Source organism: Magnusiomyces paraingens (genome assembly GCF_902498895.1).
Source record: "Magnusiomyces paraingens strain CBS 517.90 genome assembly, contig: contig2, whole genome shotgun sequence".
NCBI classification, from domain to species: domain Eukaryota; kingdom Fungi; phylum Ascomycota; class Dipodascomycetes; order Dipodascales; family Dipodascaceae; genus Magnusiomyces; species Magnusiomyces paraingens.
The window spans coordinates 4,829,423-4,856,685 of NW_022474068.1; the positions used below are offsets into that span (position 1 = coordinate 4,829,423).

At 38.0% G+C, this 27,263-nt stretch overlaps 7 protein-coding genes across 7 annotated transcripts; 4 read left to right on the forward strand and 3 right to left on the reverse strand.

The window, feature by feature from the left end:
- Positions 1–323: 323 nt before the first annotated feature.
- Positions 324–2,075, forward strand: SAPINGB_P003252 (uncharacterized protein; the record flags this gene model as incomplete). The annotated part of the gene is made up of 1 exon (XM_031997970.1): positions 324–2,075. One exon carries the CDS (start codon positions 324–326, stop codon positions 2,073–2,075), a length of 1,752 nt encoding a protein of 583 aa, XP_031853861.1.
- A 5,257-nt stretch (positions 2,076–7,332) lies between these two features.
- Positions 7,333–9,549, forward strand: SAPINGB_P003253 (uncharacterized protein; the record flags this gene model as incomplete). The annotated part of the gene is made up of 1 exon (XM_031997971.1): positions 7,333–9,549. The coding sequence occupies one exon, from the start codon at positions 7,333–7,335 to the stop codon at positions 9,547–9,549; it is 2,217 nt and encodes a 738-aa protein (XP_031853862.1).
- A 44-nt stretch (positions 9,550–9,593) lies between these two features.
- SAPINGB_P003254 (uncharacterized protein) lies at positions 9,594–12,427 on the reverse strand (the record flags this gene model as incomplete). Its single annotated transcript, XM_031997972.1, has 2 exons — positions 9,594–12,251; positions 12,314–12,427. The coding sequence occupies 2 exons, from the start codon at positions 12,425–12,427 to the stop codon at positions 9,594–9,596; spliced, it is 2,772 nt and encodes a 923-aa protein (XP_031853863.1).
- Positions 12,428–12,934: 507 nt separating this feature from the next.
- Positions 12,935–13,891, forward strand: SAPINGB_P003255 (uncharacterized protein; the record flags this gene model as incomplete). The annotated part of the gene is made up of 2 exons (XM_031997973.1): positions 12,935–12,976; positions 13,034–13,891. The coding sequence occupies 2 exons, from the start codon at positions 12,935–12,937 to the stop codon at positions 13,889–13,891; spliced, it is 900 nt and encodes a 299-aa protein (XP_031853864.1).
- A 439-nt stretch (positions 13,892–14,330) lies between these two features.
- SAPINGB_P003256 (uncharacterized protein) lies at positions 14,331–15,752 on the forward strand (the record flags this gene model as incomplete). Its single annotated transcript, XM_031997974.1, has 1 exon — positions 14,331–15,752. One exon carries the CDS (start codon positions 14,331–14,333, stop codon positions 15,750–15,752), a length of 1,422 nt encoding a protein of 473 aa, XP_031853865.1.
- A 57-nt stretch (positions 15,753–15,809) lies between these two features.
- On the reverse strand, positions 15,810–24,246 carry SAPINGB_P003257 (uncharacterized protein; the record flags this gene model as incomplete). The annotated part of the gene is made up of 4 exons (XM_031997975.1): positions 15,810–16,200; positions 16,257–19,647; positions 20,086–24,026; positions 24,119–24,246. 4 exons carry the CDS (start codon positions 24,244–24,246, stop codon positions 15,810–15,812), a joined length of 7,851 nt encoding a protein of 2,616 aa, XP_031853866.1.
- Positions 24,247–24,436: 190 nt separating this feature from the next.
- On the reverse strand, positions 24,437–27,247 carry SAPINGB_P003258 (uncharacterized protein; the record flags this gene model as incomplete). The annotated part of the gene is made up of 1 exon (XM_031997976.1): positions 24,437–27,247. One exon carries the CDS (start codon positions 27,245–27,247, stop codon positions 24,437–24,439), a length of 2,811 nt encoding a protein of 936 aa, XP_031853867.1.
- Positions 27,248–27,263: the final 16 nt, after the last annotated feature.

Below are 27,263 nucleotides of genomic sequence, written 5' to 3' on the forward strand. Positions count from 1 at the left end.
AAAAAGGCGGGGGGTTGTAGTAAATTGTGGAAATATTAAGTTCTAGATAAGTTTTGGCCACAAGAACCATAAATGTCAATTATTAATAATCCACATGCGTATATTAACTCCTTCTTTCCCAATTTTTTTTCCCAATTTTTTTTCTGTTGTTTTTCTCAATAAAATTATATAAATTCTCCTCGGTTTCCTCTATTTTTTTTTTTTTGTTTCTTTCTCCACAAATTATTTGTATCCTCGGTGATATCTAAACATTTTCACCAATACTCCATCTAAATATATATTTAATTCTATACTCAACAACTGTTCTTTTATCCACCATAGCCATGGCCATGTCTGCCACTACAATAACTACAAACCCCCCTACTCAACAGCAGCAGCAGCAGCAGCAGCAGCAGCAGCAGCAGCAGCAACAACAACAACAACAACAACAACCACAGCAGAACCCAAGAAAGCCAGTCAAATTCTATCTTGGCCACTCTAAGAAAACGATTCAGCATTCTTTGTATCAAGAAGAGTCCAACTCATGCTCCTCTACTGATATCGAGTCGGACATTGACGACCGCTACGCATACATGGACGCAGATGACTACTCTTCTCACCCATGCTTGTCCAAATTCTCATCACGCTCTAGCTCTTACAACTCACTGGCCCGTTTCTCTTCTCACAAAAACAACAAAAACAACAATAACAACCCTTATAACTCTGGGGCATCAACAAATCCACAACAGCACTTTCGAGTTTTTGATGCGTTCTCAGCTCGTCTTGCTAACCCACCATCTTCCGCTTCTTCCAACTGCTCTTCAGTGTCTTCAACTTCTGGAGCTCTATTTTCCAAAAGCTGCTTTGACCACTCATCTTTTATCGATATTAAAAAGTCACAACAGCCACAGAAGCGGGAACCTTCGTGCACCAACATTCCACTTGTGACTCCTCCAAACAATATCGACAAGTATTTTGCTACTATCTCACAAGTGGAAAATGTTGACAATGACAGTGGATCTTCTATTGTCAATGATGTAGAAGGAAAGAAAAAACAACAGATGCAACGGAATAAAATAGATGAGCAAGAAGAACAAAGCTCTGCAAATACGGTTTCTACTGCGACGCTTAATGCCGACCAAACTCTTAACAATCAGAGCATAAACTATTCTTTCAAGTCAATTTCCAAGCCCAAGTATGCTGATCGATCTCTTCCTCCTTCCCCACCAAAGTCTCTTAGCTTGAAATCAAATGAGCAACAACAACAACAAATACCAGAACCCCACTCTGGCAGAATTTCGATTTCTGCCCCCACAACAAAGGACGAGTTTGATGCCACAATGAGTACATCATTCTCTCCTTCTTCTATTCTTTTCAGTAGTTTATATGCGCCCCACCAAGCCCCAGATGACGAGATGATTGCCCCACAAACACCTTGCGAGGAAACTCTATCTATTCGAATTAGCTATGAGCATCCCTCTCCTTTGGCTTTGGCTAAACACCAACCCGATAATAATGTCGATGATCTCGATTTGGACGAGGAACTCATGTTTGGCGACGGATCAAGCAACAGTAGCAGCACCAATAATTTTCACAATAGTAATAATGGTAATACTAGCAATTTTTACGAATCTAATTCTCGTACTCGATCCAGTCCTGATTATAGCCGCAGCTATAATGACAGCTATAGAATGCCTGAAACTAGTTTTGAGCCATCTTTTGACGATTATGATGAAGATGTTGAGGAGTACGAGGAGGAGATTTTATCCCACTTGAATCTGGAGCTGGACCCCCAGGTAGTTGATGAATTTCGTCCTCGGCCGCTTTTAGCCAACGGTGGCCGACCTTATATTCCGTCGTCGCCAGTATACGAAACAGTTGAGGAGCTTCTTGCAGATGTGTACCCTGAGCTGCGTCGTGGGACTGTTGACTACAACCGTCACCTCCGTCGGCTTAAGGAGAATCGATACAAGCTGAAGCAGTTACGTGAGTGTATTAACCGCTTTGAGGAAACTCGACGTGAGGAGACTCGCCATGAGCGTGCTTATAGTAGCTGGGACCCGTGCCAACAGCGGAGATGTCGGAGTTACCGATGAAAAAAAGCCCACAGTTGGCCGCAATGACAACATTAACAACAACGATCTTTAATATTTTTACGATTTTATGAATTTTTAACGACCCTTTACTATTTACTGCTACTGTTTTTTTTATTATTATTTGCTTTATGTATTTCTGGTGTTTTTTTTTACTGCTTTTTGCTTTTATATAGTTTTTTTTTTTAATAATTTTCAATGTACTTGTACTTTTTTTTTACATTTTAAATTACAAAAATTCAATTAAGAATTGCAAATCATATGTGGTCTGTAGAGCGTCGCTATGTGTTTATTTCCTCCCCTCCTCTTATTAAGGTATTGTTGAATCAAGGCAAGTGATTGGATCTGCGCTCAAAGAAATTGAAGATTTGATCAAGAATTAGTCAAAAGCTTGTGTGGCTCGTAAATAATAAGAGAGCAAGCTCTCCTTTTTTTTTTTATCTCATGACTTGAAAAGATATTATTAGTTCATTCGCCTGTGAGGCAAAATAATCCAGCTAGGGAGGGATGATGTATGTTTGTAACAAAATATATGATAGGATGATGAAAAGTGGTATTGAGGAAGAGGAAGAAAAATAAGAATAAGAGTAGGACATGAAAAAAAAAAAAATTGTGGAGGTTTGTTTGGGCTTTCTTGTGTGTATATATTTATTAAATTATAACTGTGGCTTGATTTTGGGGAAAAAATAAAAAAATAAAATAAAAAAAAATCCACACCTGCCAATTCTCGAGAGTGTGGCATGTGCATGTTTTGCCTCTCAATGCATGAATAAACGAGAGACATTTTTTTAAAAAAAAAAACAAAGACGAATTTAAATGAGGATTTATTTCTCCAATTCATTTTTTTCATTTATATTCTCAAATGTGAAAACCTACAAACAAGTTACAAAAAAAAAAAAAAAAAAAAAGAGAAGTTGTAAGGCTGCAGACGTAAACATAAGAGAGGAAACTAAGCTTATCACAGCTTAAAGTAAAGCAGCAAACAGGACAGGTATCATGTGTTGTGTTTATGGATTGTGATGGTGAAGACCTGGACAAGAGAACAAACGGACCAGTGGCATTGGTGGTGGGGAGCTCAAAACAATAAACAATTGCGGGTTTTGGACAGGTTCATCCAGAGATCCGACAACGGCTATGATGTCACTTTGAGATGGAAAGTGAGATAATTTTTTTTTTTTTTGTTTAAAGGAAAAAAGATAAAATAATAAAGACAGAATTCACTCGTTTGCATGAATCACAAGGCAATAGGACCGTTTATAAAGAATAAAAAAAAATAAATAAAAAAACAAATAAAAAAAAAAAGAAAAAATAAGAAATAAGAAATAAGAAATAAGAAATAAGTTTAAGCCCCTGAAACGAACGAGTTCTTCAATTCAAAAGGACGTCTTTCTTCTAGAGCAAATCATGCAACCAACTTCCACAAAGAAAGAAAAACTACAACAACACCATTATCAACATTTAAGTATATCAGAGGACGGCAACACAGCTCTTATCAGTGATAAGCCAAGATTGTAATATAATAAAAAAAAAACTAGGCCTGCTCGGGCGCAAACGTTTCCTACTATATTCTGCTGCAGACCTGTTGCCAACCACCTTGGAGCGAAACTAGGCAGAGCGGGGAAATGCGTCCAGTCCAGTGACCAATTGCAGACGCTGCTATCTATCTATAGTTGTCTATTCTTTAAAAAAAAAAATTAAAAATCGCTATTGTCCGAAGAAGAAGAGTGACCATCTATATTTTTTTTTTGGGTCAGATTATTCCCCACCACACGCACTTAATAAAGAAGACTTTCTAGATTTGCACGTCTGGCCACGAGGCCACGGGGTCTAGGACTTTGGACTTTTGGTAAGGGCCTTGCGTTTTCTGCGCAATTATTACAACCAAAAAAAAATAAAATAAAAAATAAGCAACAGGATTTGTTGTAACAAAATTGATTAGATTTTTAACCTGTAAAGAAAAAAAAAAAAAAAAAAACAAGATTTTATGGGTTCACGATTATTTTAGAACTTCTCATTCTTTCCAACTTTTTTTTTTTTTTCCATTAATACCATATTCTACACAAATACAAACAAATTTTAGACCAAGTGATGTTATAGTCTACTTTAAATTTATGCAGAACAGAGAATGACAAAAAAGAAGGTTACCTGACTTCTTCTCTTACCATCTTCGATGAAATCCAAGGCGTCTCTTGTCTATTACAATCACATCTTTTTTTTTAACTCTTCTTTTGCCTTGACATCATGACCTATTTTTCAGCAGCTCATCGCTCATCATCTTGTTTGTCCACCTGCGCTTATACACATGTCGATTGACAACACATTTATTACCGCCACTCTTTATATAGCCTCTTTTTGATGAACTGTACTCACTCTGACCTCAGCCTTACAATCATTTCTCAAATTTAGAAAAAGTTTATCTGGTCTTCAAGGTTAAAGTTTATAGCCCAGTAAAAGTTAAGTTAAAAAGAAGAATAAGAAGGAGAAAAAGAAAGATTCATCATCATTCTTTTCTACTTTGCCACAAAATTGTCCCTTAAATACTTTAAAAAAATATATATCGTTATAAATACCCGTTCCCACATGACTAGTGACTTTGTTTCACTTCAAAATCATTTAAAGGCACTGCGCAAAAGATCTTTTAATTTTTTCAGTACCATTCTTGCGCCTTTGCTTTAGCTGAAAAAACTTTTTGCTTCTTTTATTCAGCTTCCCCCTTTTTTTTTTGTCGTTATTAATGGTCGATAAAATTTGAGTATTAAGTTATTTACACAATATATACAAATTACCAAGAATCGATATTTTTTTCATTTTATCCTGAATTACACGAGATACAACATACCACTCACTTTATTTCTTTAAGAATAACACATTCTAAAAAAAAAACGTTAACTCAAAAATTCCATAACTGTTTTTTTGCATTCATCTTTTATCTCATCTCATCGCATCTTTGCTATCTTGCTATCCAATATCTAACACAAACAAAAAAAAATTAAGTTTATTTGTATCATTGCTATTTTTTTTTTAAGATAGCGGTTCTCTTTCATTATTTCGTCATAGTCAAATCTTTCATCATTGTTCTGTTGAATAAAATTTTAAAGGACAACAGAAATAAATGGATTTGTAACTGGTGATTAAAACATCCAGAAAAACTTTTTTTTACTACCATTCTTTTAAACTATTTGATTTGCGATAGTACAAAATATCAATTAAGAAAGCAATGGTACTTAGATAAATTTCAATGTAGCATTGGCCATACCTTGATCACACTGATATCATTTCTACTCAAAAAATATTTATTTTTCTCTCTTTTTTCAGTTTAATCTTAACAATATACCATTTCTCCGGATTTAAATCATTTTCTAAATAGACTTTGAAACAATGATTTGTCTTTTGAAAATAATACCTCTGACAATGATTAATTGATATAATAGTTTTTGATTTTTTGATTACATATTAATGGTTTATCAATTTAATACAATTATTATTCAAAAAAAAAAAAAAAAAAAAAAAAAAAACTTTGATACCATCGTGTCTCGGAATCCCTATCTAAGACAATAGGCATCTTCATCGCAAATCTAAAGAAAAAAAAATTAAAAACTCAATGGATTATTGATGCAACTCAAGCTTTCTAACCGAATTTTTCTGAAATGGAAAAAAAAAAAATTGATAAACAATAATTTCACCATAAGAAACTAGATACCACGCTTATAACTCATAATCTTCAATTAATTGAAGATTAAAGAATATTCTTTATTTTTTTTTGTTATATTTCTTCCTTTTGAAAAAGGGTTTGTACCGTTATCATATCAAAAGGTCTGAAATAGTAATATGCCCTCAAATTTACTTTTTATTTTGTTTTATACACATTAATCCATAACCTTCTACGAAAAAAAAAAGCCCTGTCTTAAAGAAATGAGTTGAATTACCATAACTATTTTTTTTTCTACAAAAATTGGCTCAATGATTAACCCTCTTGTCCCCAATGTATTTGCAGTTTGAGATTTAAAATTCACAGAGTTTTAGGAACTTCGAAATTGAAAAAATATTCTCGTTTTTACATGCTAAATGGTTTCAGAATATTATTTTCAGTTGCCACCTTATTACCGTTTATTATAACACTTAACAATAAAAAAATAATGGGCGACTGCTAACATTTAATATGAATGTCAACAAAAATTATTGTATGGTATTACAAAACATGTAAACATCGCAGGCTAGAAAATTCTATTCAATTTAGAATTCATTTATTTTACACACTCTGTAACAAGTATTGAAAAGCAGTGTAGTTGTCAAACATTGAAATTGCTGCAAAATTCCAGAAAAAATTTGAACAAAGAGCTTTTAATTCTTCAATTGATAATGCCCTTTTTTTTTCCCTCATATTTTTCCAAGAAAAAAAAATCACCCTATTCACAGTGTACACGAGATTATCTCCTTTACACGAGGCTACACACTGCATAGATGCATAGATGCATGCATGTAACTGTTGGTAGTATTTGATTTTTTTTTTTTTTTTTTTCTTTTGTTGCTCTTTTTTGAACCCTAAGATCTATCATCCATACTTCTTGAGTGAATTGCAGGGTAATGTACCGATCCAATTGATCCAATTGTCTTTTCTTAATATTTTCTACATTTTTGAAGGGAGAACGAGGTATTACAACTTTAGTGGTTTATTTATTTTTTTCTTGTCTAAATAAACAACGAAAATATTAATTTAAATTTAAATTTAAATTTAAATTACCAAATAGATTACAAGTTACAAATCTCAAGTTACAAACTCCATAATAAGCTATAAAGTACAAGTTATAAGCTATAAGTCATTGATAAATTAATAACCGACAAGCAGATTTTTTCTCAATCCTTTAAACTTCCCCCACCCACCCCACATAATTACTTTCAAAACACCTAATTTCACAACAATTCTCCGCTTTTCGACCTCCACTTTTAGCTACCACGGCTAAAGAATATCCTTGAACGGCTCTTCCCATAAAAAAGGTGTCATTCACTTTAATTCTCTCTCGCTCACTACTTGCTCCTCAGTTAATAATTATTGGCTTATAAGCTTGACAGAGGTAATTGCGATACCCTTGCAATATTCCAATATTTCAAAAGAATCCCCGCATAAACTCCATGGCCTTTAAATTGAATATAAATAGCATTCGAAACCCCACAATTTCTCTTAATTTTTTTTTATTCCCCACTCATTATTCTTTAAAAAGCCACAATCATATCAAACATAATCACTCAAAATCATATCACCATGGTTCTCTCTGGAACAACATTTTCTTCAGCCGTTAGGTTTCTTCAATATGAAAAGGTCTATGATAAATCCATTGATCCAAACGTTCCTCTTCTTGAACAGAAAATAACCAGCTATCAGTATGTCGAAGGCGCACCCCAATCGGTAAAACTTCCAAATTCGCAATCACCCGGATATTCCCATGTATTTCGCAATGCCCACTCTCCAGAAAAGCTCATCACATCCCCCCACCCCAGCATCAACACCGTTAAAGACTTCCTAGAATCTACTGTCCAACTTTACCCAGACGCCCTTTCTTTGGGAGAACGCAAATATAGCCCAGAAACTAAAACATGGTCCCAGTATGAATTTCAAACATTTGCACAGATCAAAGAACGGGTCATCAATCTAGCCTCCGGACTGGTTTCAGTGGTGGAAAGTCAAATCCATGGAGCACCCCATCCCGACAAGGAACAATACAATGTAGGGTTTTACGGACCAAATACTCGCAATTGGTTTATTGCTGACATGGCCTGCGTCTATTCCAATATCTGTAGCGTGGCCCTTTACGATACCCTTGGCAAAGATTCAAGCGAATATATCATCAATCTAACTGAAATGCCAGCCATCTTTGTGTCTATTGCTCACGTTCCCTTTTTGCTTTCAATTAAAAGTCGACTACCACATCTTAAGATAATCATATTGCTCAATGATTTTCACAACATTGAAGGCTTACCTAAAAATATACAAAAAATTGCCAACCGTGAAGATCTTACTGCCAAAGCGAAAAAGGCAGGTGTTGTTCTTTATGATTTTTCTGAAGTTGAAAGTATTGGAAAGAGGACTCCTAGAACATTAAAAGGACCTTCTCCAGACGATGTTTTTACTCTTAATTTCACGTCTGGAACCACAGGTAATCATCCTAAAGGTGTGATTTTAACACATGGAAATGTTGCCGCTGGAATGACAAACTCTATATATAAAGATGCACTCTCTTCGACAGATCAACAATATTATTTATCCTTTTTACCATTAGCACATATATATGAACGTCTTAATCTTCATATGTTTACTCTAAAGTGCTTTGCTGTCGGCTTTATTCACGGTGATGTTGTTACTTGTCTTTTCGATGACATTAAAGCTATCAGACCCCATTTTATTTGCGGTGTGCCTAGAATTTGGAACAAACTAGCAGCCCAGCTCCGAACAACAACGCTTGAAGCACCAGGAGACGTTGGAGAAATTTCTCGCAAAGCATACAGTGAAAAACTAAAAGTTCTTAAAAGTTCGGGAGATGTTAGAAATGAATTATGGGACCCGATGTGGACCGATAAAATAAGACAACAAGTAGGGTTTGACCGCACAGCCACCATTGCAAGCGGTGCAGCACCTCTTTCTAAAGACAACATTGATTTCCTTATGTGTGCACTTGGCGTGGATCTTCTACAAGGCTACGGGCTTACAGAAACGTGCAGTGGGTTTGCTGTCTCTAAAAGAGGCGACCTTGTTCATGGATCCAATGGTCCTGTGGCTCCAAATGCTGAGATCAGGCTCAGGAGTTTACCAGAACTAGGTTACAGCGTTAATGATTCCCCAGATCCACGCGGCGAAATAATGATTAGAGGTCCGCAAGTGTTCCGAGGGTACTACAAAAACGAACAGGAAACACTTAATAGTTTTGATGCAGACGGGTGGTTCCATACTGGCGACGTTGGTCGCATCGATTCGATGGGGAGAATATTTATTGTTGACCGCGTAAAGAATATGTTTAAGCTTGCACAAGGAGAATACGTTGCACCGGAACGACTTGAAGCTCTTTACTCATCATCATCGTCTCTCATTTCGCAAATCTTTTTAGATGGGAACTCTCACGAAAGATACCTTGTTGCAATCATTGGCGTAAACCCTGAACCATTCTCCACTTTTCTTAATCACCATTTTGGGATATATGTAAATCCCAAAGACTTACCCGCAATTAAAACCAAATTTTCTAGAAAAGATGTCCGTAAAGCATTTTTAACCAAAATTAATGACGAAGCACGACAAGCGGGAGTTCAAGGTTTCGAAGTGCCTAAAAACTTAGCCTTGTTTTTGGAACCTTTGTCGTTTGAAAATGGAACTTTGACACCTACAATGAAGCTGCGTCGCATTCCGGCACGCAAGTTTTATGAAACAACCCTGAAGGATCTTTATAAAGAAGGTCCCCTGGAAGAAAACCCCCTTAGACATTTACTGTAACAGATAAATACATATAAAAATTAATATAAAAAAATCAACAAAAACTAACGGGTATTCAGTGACCCAGAGCTATACTCCCGTAAAAAGTCAAGAAGGGCTTTGCTTTGAGACTTAGCATTATCTTCTTTGGGTTGGACTGCAGGAAGAGTTGCAGCTTCAATAGCAACATTTGCATCAGGCAAACCTGTGATAACCTGAGTAGGGGAAGGCATACGAATAAGACTTTGACCCTCAGGAAGGACAGTGGGTTGAGACACAGGCTGTGGGGTATTTGTTGCAGATCCTTTCTTTAATAGCGAAAGTAGCTCATTACCTGCATTTCCATTAGCAACTGGAGAAGAAATCGAAGGAGAGGGAGCAGAAGGAGCACTTGCAAAGATAGCGGAAAGTAATTGTTGAGATGATTCAGACTTGGAAGAATCTGAAGATAGATTTTCTGAAACCGATGGCGCGGCAGAAATTGTAGAGGTATTTGAAGAAATGGCTGTAGGTAGGTTTGACACAGAAGCATTGCTGGATCCATGTTGGATCAAATTAAGTAGATCTTTCCCAGCATTCGAAACTGTGGATACATCTGTAGGAGCGCTGTTATTTAGCGTAGGCTCATTATTGTAGAGTGTACTATGGGCAGGTGCAGGTGAATAGTTTGATTCTAAATCGCTAACGGTGAAAAATCCACTAACACGAGGGGAGGCCGTAACTGATTGTGTATCCACTTGTAAAGGTGCTTGCGCAGCTGCTTGAGGTTGTTGTTTTTGTTGTACGAAACTCTTAAAAATAGCATCTTTAATGCTTATTCCATTGTTAACTGGAGTGGCCGCTCTTGGTGATGGTGTATTATCATTTTGGCGAATAAGGTCAAGCAATGCTGCACTGGCGCTGTCTCTAGGGGCTGGTGTAGGCTCAACAGGAGGCAAAGTACTTTCAATTGAACTTAAAGTGGGGAAAGAAGATATGTTCGAAGGCTCCAGGGTATTTAATGGCTCCGAGCTAGTACCTTTCAGCATATTTAAAAGAGTTTGTGAGCTATTGGGTTTGACATCTGTTTCTGAGTTTCCATTTTCTATTATTTCCTGAGGGTCGATTTCAGGAACAGAATCAGGTAACTTCGACTTCAATATATTAAGGAGCGAAACACTATCTGCTTTATTTTTATTTTCGTCCAAAACGGGTGGAGGAGCTGGAAACTCAGGCGGGACAGGAGGTGTGGGTGCTGCAATCTTTGGCTTATGAAGCAAAGAAAGAAGTGCCTTAGAACTTGATCCAGATGCTGAAGAATGATTCACCTGCTTTATAGGAGCTTGGGTGATAGATGCCGTGGGAGATTTAGGCGTATGCTTTTTGCCCTTGTTTTTAGCCAATAAGGCTAGAAGAGTTGCACTTGTCGGAGGATGAGGAGCTTCTGGAAGTGAGCTTGTTAATGAAGTGCTAGGAGGAACTAATTGCAAAGGTGGCTGGGAGGTTTGTTGTGGGAAACTGTTTGCTATCATAGGCGAACCCAATACATTAGGAGGTTGACCCAGCATTTGCTGGGACTGGGGTGGTGGAGGAGGAGGCCCAGGAACTGGAATACCAAACATAGGGGGTGGATAGGGAACCATTCCATTATAAGGCATCATTTGAACTGGAACATTGGGAGGCATAAAATATCCCATATTGTTGACATAAGCACCGGGTTGAGGAGGAAGTACTTGTGGAGAAATATATGGAGGTACTCCAGTGGGAATATTTGAGTAAGGTATTTGATTTTGTGTAGCCTTGTGTAAAGCATCCTCTTCTTTCAAACGATCCATTTCTGTCTTTAATAATGATAAGAGCTCCTTTGCATGGTCCATTTCTGCATGAGGAGTTGAAACAGAAGGTGTATTTGCAGTTGAATTTTTAAGAAGCCCCATCAATACATTCTTATCACTTGATTGTGTCTTAGTGTCGGTAGATTTAAGAATGCTCAACAGTTCTGCAGCAGCAGCATCTTTATCAACAGGAATATTAGAATTAACACCTTGTTGATTCGGAGAAGTGACACCAAGCAAATTTTTGAGCGCTTCCGCCTCTGATTGAGAGATACTTGACGGAAGACCTCTTTTTTGAGCAATATACTTTGCAAGCTCTTGCATGAAAGGGGCAACCAAAAAGTATTGATTGACGTTTTCAACCTTCGATTCTGAAGAAAATGCTGGTAGTGTTTTAACGTCATGCCATTCAATTTTGCTGATTTCTTTTCGGGTTTGAGGGCAAAATTTTGTATTTCCTGGAACGCCACGAATAATGTAAAGTTTGAAATTCTTTTGACGAATTGTGATGTCTATAAAATCCTCAGGAACTAGGTAAGGAGAAATGTCAAAACCGATTTCTTCAAAAACTTCGCGTATGGCGCAGACATCATCAGGCTCATCTTTGTTGATTTTACCCCTGGGAAACCCCCATGTGGCATTCGATTTCCAACCTTTCACCATTAAAACTTTAGTCATTTTCTTATTTAATATTATTGCTCCTCTCACAGGAATAATGCTTTTGTAATTCTGAAATAATCCAATCGCTGAAGAAAGGTCTGAGTTAGAAATAAAAGTATTTAAAATGGGACAGACGCGAAATAAATGCTCAGAAAATGACTTTAGTCTCATGGAAGGAAAAGATGGGTTTTCGACGCGAACAAAGTCTTCGTAAAACCATTGCGCTTCTTCTAATTGAAAACAAAGACGCTAAAAATCAAAATCACAAAGTTATTAGATAGAGAATTTATCGTCAACACGGATATACATACTTCAGGCTTTTCAACATCTTCTTGAGGAGCATTTATAATAAAACGAACCGCCAAATCTTGAAGTGCTTGTACAAGAGATATACTCTTATACGAAAAATTTGAAGGAATAGACATTCTCTACTAATATATTTTTATGTCGTAAGTAGCTGTTTAAAATGTAAAGATATTGTCTATGATGTTCATTTGAGCTTTACGAATTGGAGGTGGTGGGTATGAAAGGTGGAGTTTATTAATTTTCTCGTAGGCTACCGTACGCGTTGTAGTAAACCACTGCTGGCGAAGATTACAGATGACTATAAATTTGCAGTGACATAATATTCGCAGCAAATTTTTGTTACAAATAATTATTGTAACGGGGGTTTGTAGCGGCGAAATGCTTTAGCCAATTGGCCGGTTCGTAACGTAATTATGCTTGTGCTAGTAGTCATGCAGCCTCACGATTAAATAAAAAAAAAAAAACTTTAAGATTATCCTCTTCTTTCCATTAGACTCCACGCTAAGACATCTGATTTTGAAGAGAACAGAATATCAGAGCCTTTTTAAATCTCTTGAATTCTTGGATAAATTTACTTTTTTTTTTCAATAAGATTATCGCTAGATTAAAAGTATAATATACTGAAAATGGGTTGGTTTTGGGCAAGTCCTCAAGATGGCTCTTCAAAGGTATGCTAATGTAAATGTTTTTTTACTTACAATATCGTAATTTCTAACGTTGTGTAGCCTGCTAAATGTCCTGTAGACCATAATAGCTTTACTGGGTGCCCTGTTGATCAGAAACCCGCCTCTACAGGCTGTCCTGTCAATCACAATGATTTTAAACCACAAGCTACACAAGTTTCATCGCAACCTCAGATGAGCGGATGCCCAGTTGACCATGAAACTCGCTCAAAATTTTCTTGGTTTAACAAGCCTTCTGGACCTGATGTTAACAATAATAAAATAAATCCTCTCAACAACATGCCCGACTTATCTTCTATGAGGGCTCCAGGCCAAAAGCTTGATCTCCCTACCGAGCGTACTCTTTCAACTATTCCTAGAGGTTCTACGAACGAAGAGGGTGTTTGGGAATACCCTTCTCCACAACAAATGTATAATGCTATGCTTAGAAAAGGAGGTGGTGAGATAGCTGAGGATGCAGTGGAACCGATGGTTGACATTCACAACTTTTTGAATGAAGGTGCCTGGTACGAAATCTTAAAGTGGGAGCAGCCTTACACGAAGGAAACAAAGATAGAACCTCGTCTTTTGAAATTTACGGGAAGACCCAACGACACATCTCCAAGAGCTCAGATGCTGCAAGTTCTTGGTAAAATATATCCTTCTAAATTTGGAATGCCACTTCCTTTCGATCGCCACGACTGGACTGTTCTTAGAGCCCAAAAAGATGGTCAATGGGAAAAGGTCAGATACGTTATTGATTACTATTGTGTAGATGACGAAAAGAACAGCGAAGATCCAGAGTTTGTTTTAGATGTTCGCCCTGCCCTAGACACCGTAACTAGTGCTGTTGATAGATTCAACTTTTGGTCTGGCAGCGTGGTTCATAAGGCTTTGGGATTTGAACAGCCTTATAAATAAATTAACCGAAATTTAAGTCCATACTAGGCATGTGATTCTCACAAAGACTAATGAATCCAATTAGTTTGGCGACTTACGACGTTTTACGTTTTTAATGTATATATTAATGATATTTATTTAGTTTTTTTTGTTAGCATTTTTATTAAATTTATTTTTTTTCAAGATGTTTTTTCAATGGAACTTGACAAACTTCTGATATCAAACATCAAAAGTTGTATGACTTGCAAGCTTGAAAACATTGACGAATTTTATAGATGTTTAAAACTTGTATTGTGATAGAATAAAAGTCGGGATGTTAGTTCTAAGTTGTAATAATAGTGTAACAAAAAAAATTGGAACGGCTTTACTTTAAAAAAATTTTTATGGTTAACATTTTTTTCAAACATATTCTATTCAATTAGTTTTTCAATTTCAGTTTCAATTTCAAAAAAAATCAAAAATGGTGAAATCTACAAAGAAGACAGAAAGAAGTTTAAAGTCAGCTTTAAAGGATTCAACTAAGTCCAAAAATATATCTTTTGATAATTCTTCAAATCAATTGGATAATAAGCCAGCTCAAGATGAAAAAAATTCAAGCGAATCTAAAAGCCCCGAGGCAGAGGCGACTAAAGGGACTGAAGAGAAATCAAAACTCAGTAAAATGTCTACCTTAGCTAAAATGACAACACCGGTTTTTAGAGTCGTTACTGGATCTTACGAACATAGTCTTTTATGTTTGTCTCTTTCTCTATACGATGATGGATCAGTTTTTACTCCCATTTTTCACTTTACACCTCACATCCAATCGATTCGATGTCTTGCCCGATCCAAGAGATACTTGGTTTCCGGTTCCAATGATGAGCACATTAGAATTTATGATTTACAAAAGCGAAAAGAACTGGGCACGTTGATGCAACATGAAGGCAGTGTCACAGTTTTGGAGTTTTTTGACAATAAATGGCTTCTATCTGCTGGTGATGATGGAAAAATATGTCTGTGGAGGACCCGTGACTGGGAAGTTCTGGGTGAACTCAAGGGTCACAAGGCTGGTGGAATTACCGATATATCTATTCACCCCTCCGGAAAAATTGCTATTTCAGCTGGTGGAGATCATACCTTAAGATTGTGGAATTTGATGACATGCAGAAAGGCATCGGTGTTGAAGCTTGGAAGAGATCTTCCCCGAAAAGTCCAATGGACTTCTTTGAAATTTGACAAAGCTGCTCATTATGTTGTTGGGTTTGACAAAAAAGTTGTTGTTTACTCATCTGAAAATGCTACACCAGTTGGAAAAACATTTGTGTTTAGATCCACTCTTCAACATATGGAGCTATATATTCTTGATGACGTCGAGTACGTTGTCACATCTCACGACAATGGTTCTGTCAACTTCATTCCTTTGACAGAGCTTTTGAAAGAACCCAAGGAAGGCGAAGAAGAAATTTCTGCAGAAGGATTACCCGAATCAGCATTCAAACTTCAAGGTCATGCTTCTCGCGTCAAACACTTTAGCTTTTTCTACAGTCAACCTCGCCAAACTACCTACATGTCTACTGTTTCTTCTTCTGGCATGCTTGTTATTTGGAATCTAAATAAAGATGTCCGTGATCAAGTTGCAGCCTATCAGACTGGTAACAGATTAAACTGCTGCATTATGTTCCCAGATGATATTGAGCGATTTGAAACTATGAAGAAGCGTCGCAGAATTAATGACGATGGTGATTTCTTGTCAGAGGCTGAGGAAACAGACTTTTCCGAAGCTGAGAGCGATTTTGAGTCAGATTTTGAAGGTACAAAGCCCACTCCAGCTTCAAAAAGTGAGAAGAAACGTAAGAACAAGAAGAAAACTAAAAAACCAAAAGTTACTGTTGAGTTTGAATAAACTTAGATTAATTATAGAATTTGTTTCATAACACTCATGATAATAAAAATACAAGGATTACAATAATGAAGAACCAGAAGGTCCAGTTGCAGGTGTATTTTGAGGCAGTGTGGGAGGAGCCGCAGATCCCTGATCATTCCCACTTCCGTAACGCTCATTGTACATAGGGCATGATTTGTTGGTTCTAATATGACCAATGGCACCACATGTAGCGCATTTTCGGGTTGTAGATTTACCCTTTCCAACACCTTTATTACTTTTACTTTTCTCAGAACTTGCACCAGCAATAACTGTTTTCTTTGGGGGTTCCAACCCAGCCTTAATAGCTCGTCTCACCATACGGCGATCCTGGTTGCGTTGTAATTTTGCAAGTTCCTGTTCAAGAATCTTTCTATGGCGCTTGTTTTTCTCGCCGTCATTTGTGAGAGTGATTTCATCGGTGCGTTGACTATAAACAAGTTAGTATAAATTTCGGTAAAAAAAGAAAAAAAAAAGAAAACATACGCCATAAGTTCATCTTCAATTTTTTGCCGACGCTTAACATAAGCACGGATTAAATTAGGATCGGTAACAAGTTCAACCTGGCGTTGAACTGTACCATTTTGATCTCGAACAAACCGAGTGATTCTCAGCACTTTATTTTGTTGATTACCAGATGCATGCGAAAACATAGATTCACTGTCACCTTTAGGCTGAGGGGTATTTACGGTGCTTTGAGCGTGTGAATCACCATCTCGTTTCATCTCATCTTCGTCCCAAGTTAAATGGTCTGTTTTAGGGTTGGATAAGGATTTTGCTTGGGTATACCAAATACGTTTTATTTCTTCGTCATAAGCTTTTTGCTGAAGAGCAACATTATAACTATGACCACCAAATTTGGACTTATCAAGTCTTTCATTGACAGACTCACCCATAGCACGGAAACCACCCTTCATGGATGTACGCAAAAAACTGAAGGCTTCACCACTTCCTGATGGATCACCTTCACCATGAAGTTGAAGCATGGCTTTTCCTTGTGTGGCATTAATAAAGTTGCGAGTGATATTCCAAGGCGCAAGTTGCTCCTCAATGCTGGTCCCCTCTGCTTCATCATCATCATCGTCAACTGTTTTTCCATATCCAGCATCTTCCAAATGTTGTTGACCAACCTGCATGGCTTCAAGAAGGGCAATATCTTCGGGAGTGATCATAGCTCGAATGCCATCTTCGTTGGGAAGAGTTTCTGTAGGTTTTATTTTCCAATAACTGTAGTCGTTGCCTGTACGCTGGAATACCATAAACTCCTTAAGACGCTGTCTATTCTGCATTTCATTATGATCAGGGAAGTGTGGAGAAAGATCCTTGACATTAATACGATGATGTTCGTCTTTGTTGAGCAAACGAAACACAACCATTTTAAGGCGGTTTTTACTAGCCGTGGTAACTTTTCGGGAATGAGGTCCGGGAATTGGAGTAACTGGAAATGTCTGACCAACACTAAAAAGATATGGAATAGATCGCAAAAAGTACTTCACACCTTGTCCTCCTCCAGTGGATCTGACCAAAAGAAAATCTGTAGAATTTGGATCGTGTCTAAATATTGGTGCACGGATCATTTTGTTATACAAGGCTGGCACAACATTGCCAGGCTCAATAAAACCAAAATTCCAAAATGCACTCTTATCTTCCACACCCAAAACATTAGTTTCACCAGTGGGGAGCTTAGGGCGTGTGCGATCATCTGGACTTGTTTTACGGTAATAATTTATAAGTTTATTACCCATGCCAAAGTTTGATAAAACAAGAGGGAACTCTTCTGAAAACTCCAGCATAAAAAATTGAGCAGAGTCGCCAAGTGTGAGGTCGGTGGTTTTTGATAAAAGCTCAGTAATAGGTTTTCCTTTATCACGTTTTCTTTTTCTCTGTTTGATTTTAGAAAAATGAATGACAGTTCCCGGCTTAATGACAAATGAAGGTCTATGGAAAGAGCGCATTTCGTCTTTAGAAAGTTTGACCTTATAATGAGGAGACTGAAGTCTTTGAGCAACCATTGAATGATCAATAGTGAGCTCACTGATAATGCTTCTGACTTTAGACTGATAATTTTCCTTGAGTAAATCATAAGCCCTATCGTTGGATATATTGTATCTTTGAAGAACGCTTTTGTTAGATATATCAGTAGGCTTGGAGATCTGATTAGAACGGCGATTGTTTGAAGCCGGTTGCCTTAAGGATTGATTAGTGTCTGTGAATAGTAAATGATTGTCATTCATATCCAAAATAACTTTAGATTTGTCAAAATTAAACACGCCTTCAAAAAATCCTTCTTCTTCTTCAGAATCATACATATCAGGATGATAAATTTTGACTCGTTTTGAAGGGCGTCCCTCGTCCTTTTTCACCAATGCAGTAGAATTTTTAGATTCTTTTTGTATATTCTTATTGGTCGTATTGGTTGTCTTCTTGTTAACAGATGAATCTTCATCACTGTCTTCATCACTACTATCAAAACTGGTAGAGGTGCCATTAACTTTAGGAGGAGTTTTAGGAGAATCAGTGTCCATATCAACATCTGAATCTGATGACCCCCATATTTGATCAAGATTCCAATCTGCAGTCGCAATTAAAATATTTTCTTCTTCTCGGAGAGGGTTTAATTTGTTGTGATCTAGACTTTCAATGTCACCCTGTTTTCTATATTTTGAGTCCGATACGGCTGCTGTGGTATTGGGATTTATATTTGTAACGTTTCCATAAAAAGTATCAGCATTCCTAACAGTTCTGCTGCGCTGAAATAAAGACTTTTGGTCTGGTTCAATTTCAAGAGAAACTCTAGCTGGAACTGCTGGTTTGGGGTTTTTAGGAACTGGAAGAACGTATTTCTTTTTTTTGTCTAAGGTAAAAAGGGAATTCATTTTCAAAATTTTTCCCTTGTGGAAATCCGGATAATAGCGTCTAAGTGTATCTTCTTCTATTGATTTATTGTTCTGTTGAGTAATGTTATTTTGATCTCTTGAATTTGTCGATTCGTCTTTCAAAGCAACTGTTGAAGTATTAGAAGGTATTCCAATAGTTACTGGAACTATAGGAAGAGAGTCCATAGGTCCCAAAGAAGATGGAAGCCCTAGACCCATGACACCACTTCCTCCCACAGTAGTGGATGGTAATGTAAAGTTGGTTAATGAGTCAAACGAAGGAAATGCTGATGTTCCCATCACCGACGTAGCTGGATTCGCTCCAGTAAACCAGTCGTCATCAAAAGTCATTGCCGAGACTGCTGCAGCATAGTCACTTCCAACACGTTCTTCTAAACTCATTTCGCGACCTAATGGCGGTGCAGTGCTCATAGAAAAAAAGTCAGCTGGAAGTGTCGTAGATGTTGATAAGGGTAATGTCGAAAAAGCATCACTTGTTGTCGGAAACATCATACTTGAGCCATTTCCTGTTGATGGTGCCCAAAGATTTGTATCAGTTCCAATTCCAGACGAATTTGACGCGTTTAAACCAGGTACTGCTGATGAAATAAGGGGCACCACAAGCCCTGTTGACGCGACCGGCGCGGAAATAGGAAAACCTCCTGGAACCGTTAAAGATATACCGTTTGATGAAGTTGTGGTCGAAAAAGGTATAGACTTCGTTGTTGTTGATGAAATAGCTATATTTGTAGCGCCTGGCTTTGGTAATGACTGATCATCCTCGTCAATTGGATTATTTCCGCTTGGGGCCTCTTCGTCTGGCAAATCATCATCAGATAAATCTTCATCTGCATAATCGATAGCATCAGCAGCATGTTTTACAGCTCCCGAATCGTCTCCTTTAGCATTGGTAATAAGCTGATCAACATTGCCGAAGCCACCACTCATCAGCTTTTTCCAGTCATCGTCACCACGTCCATCTTCCTCATCTGACATTATAGCTAAAAACTGTAACTGAGATTATGCTATTAATGTAAGAAAAAAAATAGATTAATGGTATTAATAGAGTAAATTAAAAATCACGTAAAATAAAGTAAGCGAAAAAATATATGAAAACCTAAGACGCGAAAAAAAATAGGTGGAGGTGGAAAAATTAATGGTTACAAATTAGGCCCTAACCCTCAATAAAATAACTACGCCACTTAAGTGGGTTAGGGTTTTATTTTAAATTTGATCAAAAGAACAGATTTCTGCTTCAAGTTATTAACACTCATACTATTGAAACCTTAGGCTGGATAATCCAGCTTTTTCACTTAAAAATAAGGAAAACATGTATTTTGCAAAATAATATTTTATGAAGATTCCCTATTTTTAAATATAACTACGCCCATAAACTGGCTCAGAAAAAAAGAGATTTCTTTTGTTAAAAATCTCCATACATGAGCAGCCACATCCTGAGGGGCACTCCACAGCCTTTTCGTTTGTGAACCAGTCTTCAGCACATGTATCATGTAAAATGTGTTCACATCGTAAACAAAAAAAGTAGCGGTTATGTTCCGTGACTGACAAATGGCAATACTGGCAAAGAGGATATTTAGTTTTCTCTCTATCTTGCTGAACCATGTGAAGGCCTTTGCCCTTAGCTCGAGCATCATAAGGGTTGTGTCTGCCGTGGAAAATGATTTTTGCAAGATGTAAACTATCAAATTCTGAAATTCGTTTAGGTTGATTATGGGATATGTCACTTTGTGGGACATTTGACGAATAAAGTGTACCGAAATCATTATTGAACTTGGGTTTGTAATAAGCGTCGGACAAATGAAGGTAATTGAACTTCAAAACCTCTAAACTTTCAATTTCAAGACCCCATGAAAACAATATTCCAGCGTATTGCATACGGTAACCTTTGTATTTAGCCTCCTTTGACTGATCTAACAACGGTATTGGCTTTAAACTTGATTCATCGTCAAGCAGCTCGTCGTTTACTATTGTGAGTTTCATTCTTGGAATACAAGAATTTGGAGGTGGTTTAAAGTGAATCACTTGTCCAGAATGTTCTGTTCTGGAAAACTGCGCGTCATAAATACTGTTTCTGCTCGTAACTTTAGTAAATGGAAATCCTGTTCCGCCAATATTAAGTGTTGGACTATAAATCTTTTCGCCAGTTACAGTTGACCTTTTAGGAGGCGAATTGAAAACACCATGAGAAGTGGAATTGCTCCTAAGGATGTTTTCGTTTGAATTTACGAGAGGTGTTGTTGTGTTACTGTGTGAAGGGCTGTTTATTGCACTGGGTAGCTGAGACATTGTTAAAAAACTCGATGAACGCGGAAGATGTGGTTTATTTGAATGATTTCCATGCAAGTTAAGATTATGCGATATACTTCCCTTACGAGAAATTAAGCCAGTAACTGCGCGTTTTGCCAAAAATTTTTCAGGTGACAATATTATATCATCTCTGCTAATTTGATAGTCATCAGTAGATTGGTCTATTTTTGTAGCAGACCCAAAATCCCAGGTGTTCATTTTTGAAAAGGGACTTGCATGTCCAGCTGTTTCTGGAATAACGGGTATTCCTGACGATGCATTTGTGGTCAATGCTGCATTCATTTGTAATAACTCCTCGAAATTAGACATTGGACTATCAGTGGTTTCTGAATCCATATTTTGGTAAACTGATAAAAGCCTTTGTCGATGATTTGTTTGTGGAGTTGAAAAACTAGAAACTTGGGTATATGATGGATCTTTATCTCTAGAGGAAGAAAAGGAAACAGATGCAAAAATGCAAGACATATTAGCCAACATTTGAGGATCCTGTCGTTTTTCAAAATAATTAAAAAGTCGCTCGACAAGCCACTTACGTCCATAGGGATGATTTCCCCATTGGAACTTTCCTTGGACAAAATCTATCAGGTTTCTAGTACCTTGATCAATATTTTCTCCCTCAACATATTCCTCAATATTATTCAGATTAATCTCAGTCGTTAAAATCATTTCAAGCAACCGCCAGCAGTTTGCAAGCTCGATACAACCGTGTTTTCTAGCCACAATAGAGTTATGCTGACACATTTGTTCAGGGGAAGAACCCATTATTACATATTGTGCAGCCAGTTCTGGTCGAGCAGGAATCATATGTCTGAAATCCCGAATGACAATAAGATTTTTCTGGTTATCCTCAACTATTTGATGAAGAGAGTTTGTCGGTTGTGATCGGTTTTCCATTGGGCCATATCGAAGTGCACCAGACACGCTGCTCCAGTGTCTGGTTCTTCCAAGAGTGCTCCATCTGGTGTGAAAAAGTCCCTCATCTGCACTAGAGTGTGAAAAGTTGCTGTCATCAAAATCTTCCTCACTTTCATAGGAATGTAAAGAATTATTTAAGGCTAATGGTAATTTGTTTGATGAATGGTCCACACCATATTGGTAGTCAGTATTAGAAGTCTTGTCACGTTTTTTGCCTGAAAAAAAGCAAACAAGCTGGCCACTTTTAGACCACACAGCCCCAGAAGTTCTTTTTGATAACAAATTCTCCCTTCTTGGAATAGGGATTTCTGAGGACTTTTTAATCATGTAGTCTAAATTGACTTCATCTAGGGAAGACTGAGAAGAAGAAAATTGAGAATCATAAAGTGGATTTTCCTTTTGTCGAAGTTTGTTCTTTTTGGATTTGTCAAAAAACCCATCTTCATCATTCGATATATCCTCATCTGTAGCATCGCTTTCTTTGTGATTTATTTCCAGCTCTTCATCGTTCAGATAATCACTTAAAGAAACTTTTTCTCCAAGTAAAATTCTGAGACATGGCTCTAGACAATATTTACCATGTTTTGTCAATTCTGTAGAAAAGGCAGTCAATTCCAACTGCAGTTCCTTGATTGCATCAGTAGAAAGTTTATAATTGTCACTAAGAGAAAAAGTCGGGGCACCATGTGGATAATTTTCTGGAAGTTGAATATCAACTCTTAAAAATATCAGTTCATTTAAATTATCATATTCGCCAGATGGTGCCCTGTTAAGAGTAATAGTAAGTTTGCCAGTAGTGATTGAAAGTTGTTCAAAGTTAATCGTTGGAAACAAGTTATTAACCAGACTTAGTTCTTCACCCAAATTTGCAGGTGTATTAGATTCCAAATATCCTCGAAGACTATCACTATTTCCCGAACCAAGATCTGATGGCTCTGTGGCACATGCAGAAAGCCCTATTCTAACGCCAGCAACCCATCTCAAATGGTCTCGTGTTGGCTCATGGTTAAGAGCTAATGGTCCGGCAGCTCGTGTCATCATAGCTGGGGTGCTTCGGTTGCGACTACTTTTGTGTGCAAAGGTACTGGATAAATGAGATATGACAGCAGGTGAAGTTCCAAAAGACCCTCGCTGCATTCGAAAAGATGTTGTTCGTGAGTTGGCAGGTATTATCTCGGGTTCCTTGTGGTAAGTTTTATACTCAGCACCTGCACGAGGCATTGCCATACTTATCCGGCTACCGTAGACATAGTTAACCTTTTCCAAAGTTTCGCGCTTAACAGGCCAGAGTCGAACGTCATAGTCGCGGGCCCATGTGACAAGCTGAAACTCGCGGTCTTCAAATTGTGGATTTGATCCACCTTTGTATCTCCATAGAAATTCGCGAAGTGGAGCGTTGTGTGCTTTAAACTCGTGAACTCCTTCAAGCTGGACTGCCGATCCCTTGGGTAACTTTGAAGCACTAACGTCTACTAAAAACAAGGAGTCGTTGCCGCCCCGTAATGGCATAATTGCACAACCTGTTCCAAACGGTGTATGACGGGCACGGCCCACTGGGAAGTTAGTTTTTATAGTAGCTTCAGGGGTTCCTTTAGCGCAAGATTCGGTATCATTGAGATCCCATATTTTGACGGTCATATCATTTGAACAGGACATTAGCTTATTTTGTCCAGAGCGCGAAAAGTCAAGTCCGTTGACTTTTAATGAGTGTGCGGGGATCGATACCACCGGAATAGAATTGTTGCGGTCATCCCATATTAGAACGCGAATATCGTGGCTTGATGCCAACATATGGCTGTCAGCACGACTCCATTTGACTTGGTTGGCACCGGAGAAAAAGTCGGCATAACTTTGATGAGGGCGACGGTGATCTCGCAAGTCCCAAGTATGGATGTAAGAATCGATTGAAGATGTTGCAAGAAGTACGGGATCAGTAGTATGGAAATTTATGTCTGTGATAGCACGCGAGTGACCGTGAATAACTGTTTGAATGGCGTTGCTAGATGGGAGGTCGAGATTCCAAAGAAGTGCTTTTTGATTAGATGTTGATATCACCCAATTAGGAGTAGCTGCATGAGGAGACCATTGTACATCGGCAACTTCCCATGAAGTAAGATGGTGCAGCCATCGTGGTGGGCTAAAAAGATTGTCAAGGTCTATAACATATAGACCGTTTCGGCTGTGGACTCGGGTTAGAAGGAATGGCAAACAACATTTAATGCAACTTACGAGGCTAGGACAATGTCGCGGCTACTTGGACTAATGGACATAGCACCCGCAGATTGGTCAACGCGAATAGCCACGGGTTTCCTGAATGTCGTGCTATCCTCGTCATTTTTGTCCTTCTTGTTAAACATTGGTTTGGTGAAGGTCTAAAACTAGGATTTTAAGGGAGTGGTGAGGAAAAGTCAAAAAAAAAAAAAAAAATACATCTGTACCCCCTAAAAAAAGCATACACTCGTACACACACATAAAAAATTACATAGCCGAATATGAACACTGTTCAACCGTATATTCAGATTTATTTGTATATATAAAAAATTACATTTAATGCTTTGCTGAAAAGAAACATCTAAATTCAGCTTTACTAGATGATTGGGCCTTAAGCACCAAAGGGTGAATAATTTCCCAAGGAGGATGAGTGGATTCCCAAAGGGCTTTACGGTCCACGGTTGCTTCTTTGATAGAATCATAAAGCAACGAGTAATTTTGTAGCATCTCAGGCGTTTGGAACTTTTCCATTGTGACTCGGATTAATCCGATATCTGCAATGGCCTGAAGCAAACCATACCGTCCGAACTGTTCCACTTCACGGTAAGATGCCAACAAGGTTTTAACGACATGGTCGTACAACACAGTAATGACCTTAGTTATTTGGCTAGGTGCAATCTCCGAGACATGAGAGTGAACCACCACAATATTCAAGAGACACTCGTAAACATATGAACTGACTGTTGGAGGAATTTCCTGCTCATTGGAACTCCAATTGATCCCCGACTTTAAAATGCCCTGACGAAGACCTTCCGCCAGCAGTGTCTTCTTGCGGCGATTATAAAGCTCAAACAGAGTGCTAGTCATTTTCTCTATACTTGAGCGTAAGGTACCATATGCTTCCTTAGAATTTGTATTGATAAAGGCATCAAGACGTTTAAACAAAAGTGGCAGCTTGTCGTCACGAATTTGTTCCAAACTCGTAAGAGTAAGAAGAATCTTGCGCTCTTCACTGACATCATCGGGTAAAAGCTCAAGTGCCAAAAATTTGTCCATAGGATCTGTTCCAACAGTTGGTTCAGAAATCACTTTGCTCGATCGGTGTCGGTCAGTTTTTTCTGAAGAAATCATTAGTTTCATCACTGAGTCAAGAGTTGCAGAGACAGTATTGTAAAAACAATTTTGAAGTTGATTTGTTAGTGTGCTGGATTTAGGCGGTATTACAGCACCCTTAATTTCCTGTCCGTCGCTTGAGAGTTTCAACACATCATTTATACCCATCAGGACTGTGTTTTGATATGCATAGAATAAATTGGGAATTCTTGTTGATGCACGGGTTTGTGATGGCATCCAGTCCTCAATAAGGTAAATAGTTTCAGCATCCTGTTCCCAAGAGTAAATGGTAGCATTGACAGCACGCTCGCGAATTGACTTTAAAACGTTACATAATGACTCCGTAGTTTTTGCAGAATCAATATTAATGACCAGTTCATTAAAACCAGAAGAAATCAAAAACATAATTTTTGAAAGATATTTTGTTGTGCTAATGGCGTTGGCAAAAGGCGGTAAAAACTTTGGTAGTTCATCCTTGCCAATTCTGTGAGCATGGGGCAACGCTGCGGTGTTTGACTTTGAAGCACCAGAAACCATGGTTAAAGGTGATGAAGTTTCCGAAAAAAATTCGTAGATCTTAGTTGAAATCAAAGAAATAATTTTTTGGCCACTTTCCATAATGTTTGAGAGTTCGTCATCAGAAAAAGTTAAATGGCTGAGAGATTCGTTTTGCCAACCAGTCGGCAAGCTACGCTGGGGGGTTCCTTCAACAAACTCAATGCAACGCTTCCAGCAAAGACAAAACATGGAAATCAGATTATTAATATCTTGAAATTCAAGACGAATGGCAAGCCACATCTCAACAACGCTAGAACTGTCGTAAATGACCGATGATGAGTTTCCATCAGCTATAGAAGAATGTTCAGCATTGATAGAAATTTTGCCAGAAGAAGAAAAAGATGATTGTTCTGCAATGCTTCGAATGGCCCTAATAAGAGGAATGGATGGGTTCTGAGGGACAGCAAGAATGTTTGCGGTATAAATATCCAGAATAGAATTGAGTTTTTTAAAACTGGCTTCAAAGCTTTGTTCAAAGGAAGTAAGCTGAGACGAAATCCACTCAAAAATTGGATTGTCTTCAACACCAAGCTCTAACAGCTTAGTGATTATAGAAATATAGTTTTGGTCTGCTGTGGCGTTTGCCAGAGCCTTCCACTCGCGCTGTTTGTACTCATCGACAATAGCTTCAACTTCATTCCAGATACGCTCAAGAACACGCTGTTGCTCGATTTTAGCAGTAAGGGTATCAGAAGACATTAAAATATCAGTTTCGTTTGAGCGCATATCTTTTCCTCTACGGTAATCTCTGATAAGACTGTCGTGGTCATTGTTGTTAATATGGGAAAGAATGAGACTTGGGAGATTGAAAAAATACTTGTTGCTATTGACAAGTGAAAGAGCAGTCTTAAGGCGTTCATCTTTGTTATTATTATCCATTACAGGCTTCATTAGAATGGTAGCATTGGCATTAGATTCATCAATGTAATTTTTGAGTTGTTGGAAGCCTAAAGTAGAGTCTGGGTCATTAAATGCCGCGGCTTGTATGTTTTTAAAAACAGAGTCTAACGAAGACTTGGCTTGTACAAAGCGGTCATAGTCATGCTCTACTAAGTATCTCAAAGCCTCAGAACGCTCCGAAATTGTAGACTCCAAATAGTTCAGAGCATTAACAAGGTTATCAAAAGTTGCATCTGGGTGCACGTCGCGCAAAAACACTCGTGGATTAAAGCTCGTTGAAGAGATAAAATAACGGTTTCGTTTAGAAAAATCTGAAATATCAATTCCTCTTGATCGAAGAACAGAAACAATAGAGTTTGTAGAACCCAGTGGGTCGGGTTCATCTTGAGGGACCTCGTAAGGAGCAGCAGAAGCAGAGGAAGCGATCTGGCGCAAAAGGGCGTACTTAGAAGAATCACCAGTGGCTGAAGAGCCCAAGTCGTTCAAGTTAAAAGTAGAAGAGTTGGGCTCCGTCCATTCAGTGCTGTATTCATCAGAAAGATTGTAGAATTGGCGAAGCCTGTCAGGGTCTGCCATGGTGTGTTGATTGAGA